The sequence below is a fragment of the Ixodes scapularis genome, unplaced genomic scaffold (genome assembly GCF_016920785.2).
Source record: "Ixodes scapularis isolate PalLabHiFi unplaced genomic scaffold, ASM1692078v2 PGA_scaffold5__190_contigs__length_132052651, whole genome shotgun sequence".
Classification (NCBI taxonomy): Eukaryota; Metazoa; Arthropoda; class Arachnida; order Ixodida; family Ixodidae; genus Ixodes; species Ixodes scapularis.
In genome coordinates, this window is record NW_024609880.1 from 102,243,014 (window position 1) to 102,249,035 (window position 6,022).

The 6,022-nt window shown below is 49.1% G+C and overlaps 1 protein-coding gene across 1 annotated transcript; it reads right to left on the reverse strand.

Moving 5' to 3' along the window:
- Window positions 1-189: 189 nt before the first annotated feature.
- LOC120844895 lies at window positions 190-5,678 on the reverse strand. The gene is made up of 3 exons (XM_040216895.1): window positions 5,331-5,678; window positions 384-1,237; window positions 190-256 (listed from the first exon to the last, which is right to left on the reverse strand). The coding sequence occupies exons 1-3, from the start codon at window positions 5,508-5,510 to the stop codon at window positions 190-192; spliced, it is 1,101 nt and encodes a 366-aa protein (XP_040072829.1). The 5' UTR covers window positions 5,511-5,678.
- Window positions 5,679-6,022: the final 344 nt, after the last annotated feature.

The following is a 6,022-nucleotide window of genomic DNA, read 5'->3' on the forward strand; positions in this document are numbered from 1 at the left end:
AATCGTCGTTGAGGACGGCTTGCTTGAATTCTTCCTTCGTCATGGAGGCCGGCTCGACCAACGAGACGTTTTCTTCCTTGGAAAGTTCTGCCTCGGACGTAGGAGCTGGTAACCGAGAAAGAGCATCGGCCACAGTGTTGGTGGAACCCTGAATTCGAAGGTTTAGAGCCTTAATGCCGTCGAGGCCAATCAGACAGGTGCCTTGGCGAACGATGTAGAAAAGTGGTGCAGAGCGCCCTTTAAATTGAACGTCTGCCTGAAAACACCCTAGCACGGAAATTGGACGCTTAGAAAAATCAAGCAAGGTGACGTGCGGAGCTGGAAGGAGCAAAACGCTCTCAAAATGTCGACGAAATGCATGTTCAGACAGAATCGAAACAGACGACCCCGAGTCAACAAGAAATGTCAAGCTGACATCCGCTACGCCCACTTGTATGTATATTGCTCTGCGAGCAGAATGCTGCACGGTCAAAACTTGCTCAGAACTTCCACTTGACAAAACATCGTCATCAAAATCAACTTCACGAACCCTGCCTTGCGTTTGTCGCTTGCGGTTGCATACTTTCTGAAAGTGGCCCTTGACGCCGCAAAACGAACATTTCTTTCCCTGCGCTGGGCACTGTGACGCTGATGCGCGGTGGTTCCGCGAGCCGCACCGAAAACAGTGAGGTGAAACGGACCGGCTATCTCTGTCTCGCCGAGGGGGGCGGTGCCCCTGCGACGCACGTGAACCGCTCTCTTTCCTTGAAAAGTTCTGCTGACAATGCTCTTTTGGCTGTGAACTGGTTTTTCGCGAAGAATGCGGACGACGCACAGAAACAGGCTCGACTGAAGCAGAGAATTCCTTTAGTTCTTCAGCTGCTTGCTCAAACTGAAGAGCGATTCGTACTGCGCTCTCGAACGACAGGGAGGAACCCTCGAGTAGGAACCGTTCACGTACGCGATTAGAAGCAACGCCGGCAACAAATTGGTCACGGAGAGCCTCATCTTGTGAATTGAACGAACAATGCGAAACGAGCTGCCGTAAAGCAGCAACAAAGTCATGAACGGACTCGCCTGCGTGTTGGTTGCGGCGGTGGAAACGATGACGCTCGACGATTACGTTGCACGATGTCGAAAACTGCTTCCGTAAGGCGGCGAGTGCAGACGCGTACACGTCAGTAGTGGCCGCGGTAGGCTTATCTTGAACTGCCGGTGCTGCGGCGCTTGACCCTGCAGGTAAAGTCCGGAAAACACGCTGCCCGCAGTGGCGTACCAACTTGTTTTTGAGTGGGGGGGCAAACCAGACCCTCTCCCCCCCCCCCCCCAGATCGAAAATTCGGCGCAACTTTTGTCCAAGTTTTCTAAAGATTTGGCAATGATTCGGCAAAATTACAACGTTACCAGACTTAACATTGATATTTCGTTTTTTCTAACGAAAAAAAATTTGCTTCTTCTTCTTAAAATAAATACAACTTGTAGTGCCTATTGAAAGAGTTATGACTAAATAAGGTGATATTCTAGAAGATAATTGTATCGATGTCGCTTTTGTGTGTTTACTTGTAATTTTGGTGTATGCTTCCAGAAAGTGGCGTGACAACGAGGTTGGGTAGTAGCCGGCACAGTCACGAACCACACTACGAGAGCTTTGATTTTGAGGTTTCATCAGTGCACGCCTGCAAGTGTGTTTACATTGTTAAAATAAAGGCAATCACTGCGTTCTTACTTTCTCTGGTAGTCGCCGTTTCGTGCGCGAAAACGGATTCAACGGTTGCTGAGCCTTCACCAGAAGAGATAACAATATTGTAAATATGCATGTTTTTCGATTTGAGTCACTTGACGTCAGCTTTGCATGAAAGTGCGCGTTCCATATTCGCAACGTGCCGTTTTTAACCTTTAAAATTCCGGTTTCTGGTGTTCGGACACACACGGACGTTTAGGAAGATGGGGAGAGTTAGGAATGGTCGGATGTGCAACGTCGACCATGATAGTTCTGTGTTTAACAAATATTTTTCATCAGTGTTTACTAACGAGTGCTTGGACTCCGTCCCCAATCTCCCTGAAGAGCTTTACGAGCGCATGCATCCTATTAACGTTAACTCCGCCGGTATTATAACATTGATTGATAAACTAAAACTTACTTCGTCCGCTGGAACCGATAACATCAACTCTAAAATTTAAAAGAAACACCAGTGTTATTTCGAGTGAGTATTTAAAACTTATCTTTATTCAGTCCTTATCTCAAAGGTGCCTTCCATCTGACCAAAAGGTGGGAAGGGTAATTCCCAGGCTTTAAACAGGGCAGCCGCTCTTCCGCATCTAATTATCGCCCTAATTCATTGACTTCAATTTCTTGCAAACTACTTGAGCATATCCTCTACTCCAATATCATGAGGCACCTATCATCCCATTTCTTTTCTTTAAACAGCAGCACGGTTTTCAAAAAAGGTACACTCTCCGGCAATATGAAAGACCCACTGGGAGCGCGTGGCCGAGGCGGTGGCTGGCGGGGGCGCTGCGAGCCCTCCGGGCAATTCCATTCTGCTTCGAGGGGAGGACGCTCACTCGGGCTCAGATAAAGCGAAACGCGCTTATCAGTTTGTGCCGAGTGCCGAATGAGCGTCCTCCCCTCGAAGCAGAATGGAACTGCCCGGAGCGCTCGCAGCGCCCCCACCAGCCACCGCCTCGGCCACGCGCTTCCAGTGGGTCTTTCATATCGCCGGAGACTGTACTTTCCTGCGAAACACAACTCTGCGACTTCATCCATGACTTGCACACTAACCTTGAACCTTGAAATGAAAAAACTGACGCAGTTTTTTTTTTTTTCCAAAGCGTTCGGCCGTGTTTTTTTATCAACGCCTTCTTTCTAAGCTATCATCTTTTTGCCTCGACCAAATAACCGTTTGCATAGATTCGTGACTTTCTTTTTTCCCGTGTACAGGTCACGTCCATGATGATCATGAATCTTCCTTAATAAATGTATCTCCTGGTGTTCCCCTGGGGTTCGTACTTGGGCCCTTACTCTTTTTAATATTTATTAATGACATCCCCATTGGGATTTCTTCAAAAAACCGCTTTTTCGCCGACGACTGCGTCATCCATAACAAAGTAACTTGTGTGCAAAATAATAACCAGCTTCAGGAAGATCTAGAGAAAATTAACAGTTGGTGCAAAGAGTGGATTATGTCATTAAACAAGTATAAACGCAAACTAATCCACTTCACCAAGAAAAAAAAAACACTGTCATTTAATTACTTCTTGTACTCCGATCTGATTGAGACCGCTACTGTGTATAAATACCTTGGTGTAAGACTAACATCTGACCTTCCCTAAAATAACCACATTGAAGTCATTACTGCCGATTCATCTGGAACTCTTGGACTAAGCAGACGTAACTTAAAAAGGGCTCCACCCTTTGTTCGTAAGCTAACCTTGGACACGTACGTCAGACCAAAAATAGAATATGCTTCAACCATCTGGAATACCCATCGACTGTACCTCATCAATACCCTGTAGAGGCAGTTCAGAACAGAGCTGCTCGCTTCATTTCATCCACTTATGACTTTTTTTTTTCAGTGTCTCAGCGCTAAAAACTGAACTAACCATGTCCTCTTTGCAGCTTCGCAGAAAAGTCTCTCAGCTGTGCTTTATTCACAAAATCTACTACCACATTCCCGACCTCAAAACCACTTTGTTATTACCCCCCGACCGAACATCTTCTCGCCTCAACAACGTCTGCACCATCAAACACATTTCTGACTCTACTAACGCTTTCAATTGGTCATTCCTTTCTCAAGCCATCAGCCACTGGAACAGTCCCCCATCCTCCATTGTCACCATCTTGGACCCTGCTGATTTCTCCTCTGCAGTAAAACTACACCTTTCTTGGCCCATGTGATGGTGTGCGGGGCTAGGCAGATAGGTGAAAACCCTTACGCAGAGCGCCTGCCGGGCCAGACTTTTACGTAGTTCAACTACTTTACTCAAGGTACTGTAGTTTAATACCTTTTTGGGTAGTTTAGTAACTTTTAATTACATTTATATTCTAGTAATTCGTAGTTTACTTTAACTACTTTTCCGAGTGACTTCCACTCAAATTACAAATTACTTTCTAATTTTAGTGGTTGTTTTGCCTATCAACACAGAAAAGATGTCGGAAGGTCAGCTGATATTTGCAGAGGGGGAAGCATGCGGAGTAGAAAAGGGGGGGATGGGAAGGAAGAAAGTGATTTAGATAGTCCAAAAAACCCCAAAATTTTAACGAGCCCCCCCACTGCAACAACACTGCTACGAGGCGCGGGGAGCGAACAGACACGACGCAAGAGAGGTCGAGTAACTGTGGGATTAGCTCCGAATAGTGGCGTTTCTTTGTATTCCGAAGCTCAAGGAGACTTGACGCATTTGAAGAAAGGGCTTGTCCCCGCTTCTCTCCAATGTAGGAATTCTTGCCCACTACAGGAGGTGCACACACTGCTCCTTTTACGGTGCAGGCGATAGAACCCCTAACAACGACGCTCACGCCGGATGGGCTGCTCGTGTATCACTCGAAGCGCGTTAACCCACCCCCGCGCCTGCGTTCACGCCGCTTCGCGGTGACGGTGTGCGGCTGCTAACTACAAATCTATTAACCCACCTAGCCCCCCCACCCCCCGTACACGCCGCTTTGCGGCGTCCGGTCGGCAACCCAAGCCCCGCTGCCCCCCATGCACTTGCGTAAATAGAGTCGATACGATTTAGTTTAGCGATGTTTCGTCAACAACATTCGTTTTTTTAGTGTTAATGGTAAAAAAGAAATGTAAATATCGCCAAATGCCTCGACAAAACAAAATGTTCGAGAAAAAAAATAAAAAGAAGTAAGCCGGCCCACACCATAAATAGAACCCGGGTCTGACACGTATGAGGCAGACATCTCACCACTAAGTTACGCTACCTCTTCGGAAACTCGCATTGCATCCGCTGCCTATGTTGACGGCGGCAGCGCCTATCTCCAAGCAAGCAAGCAAAACTTTATTTTGTGTAAGGGCCTACGTCCTGGTCTGGACGGCCCGTCCGGCCCATGTCTTGCGGATGGATTCCGTTAGGTTACCGTGTAGCCTTGTTCGTGGGGCAAGGCTCCACAAACCAGCCAATCCGGCGAGCGTGAGCACCGTTGCTAGGGTTTGTATCGCCTGCGCGTTAAAAATATGCCCGCGCGGGTCGGGGGGCAGTGCCCTTGGTATTCCTTGGGCGCCGCCGGCCTGTGTCTGCTCTGCCCAGTGGCGGCCGTTTCAGGGGGGGGCAAAACGCATGCCTTGCCCCCCCACTCTGAGAACTGGGGGGGCAAGTGCCCCCCTTGCCCCCCCGGTTGGTACGCCCATGTCCGCCCCCAAACAATCCAGAAGAATGGCCTTGCGTAGCTCTGGTGGGCACTCAGCTGCTCCGGACGCTAGAAGGTAGACTGTAAAAGTCTGCTCCCACTCCTCCCATGGCAGGGACGGACGGCCGGGCGTCTGGAGGAACGGCGGCGGCGGAGCGAGGCCGGGGAAGCTCATGGCGGGGCGGGCGTAGCCGGACGGTACGGGATGCCGAAGGTAGCTTGGAACGGGCTACATCCTCGTCGCCAATGTGATGTTTTCGAAGGACGGACGGAAAACAACCTTTATTCTGCACGATACATCAAATATATACACAAAGGAAGGACGCGCCCCCTGGGGGTGAAAGAACACAAATGAACACCGAAACTGATAGCATCTTCGATCAACTCGCACCGGAATCGCCCTGAAACCAGCACAGTGCACAGCGCTCCTCGGTCGTGCAGCGCGATGCCGGTGCAACATCGAGGACAAACTGCGCCGCGCCGGTGCACCGCCACCGCGGCGAGCTCCACCTTGCGTCACTTCGCGTTTTGTTCGTTTATTTTGCGTAGGTCAGCGCACGGTGCCCGAGTGCTGTCAATTTCTTCTGTTTTTTTACTCGCGGATTTGACGGTCCCACAGAAATAAACATCGTGGACGTGATTGTCGATGGGGTCACGAAGCGGGTGACAATTCCACATGTATATGTT

Coding starts and splice junctions, on each gene's coding strand:
- LOC120844895 (XM_040216895.1), bottom strand. CDS start 5,510: ATGAGCTTCCCCGGCCTCGCTCCGCCGCCGCCGTTCCTCCAGACGCCC. Junction 1,238..5,330: donor GTTTGGGGGCGGACATGGGC/GTACCAACCGGG, acceptor CACTGCGGGCAG/CGTGTTTTCCGGACTTTACC. Junction 257..383: donor TTTCTTGTTGACTCGGGGTC/GTCTGTTTCGAT, acceptor GGGTGTTTTCAG/GCAGACGTTCAATTTAAAGG.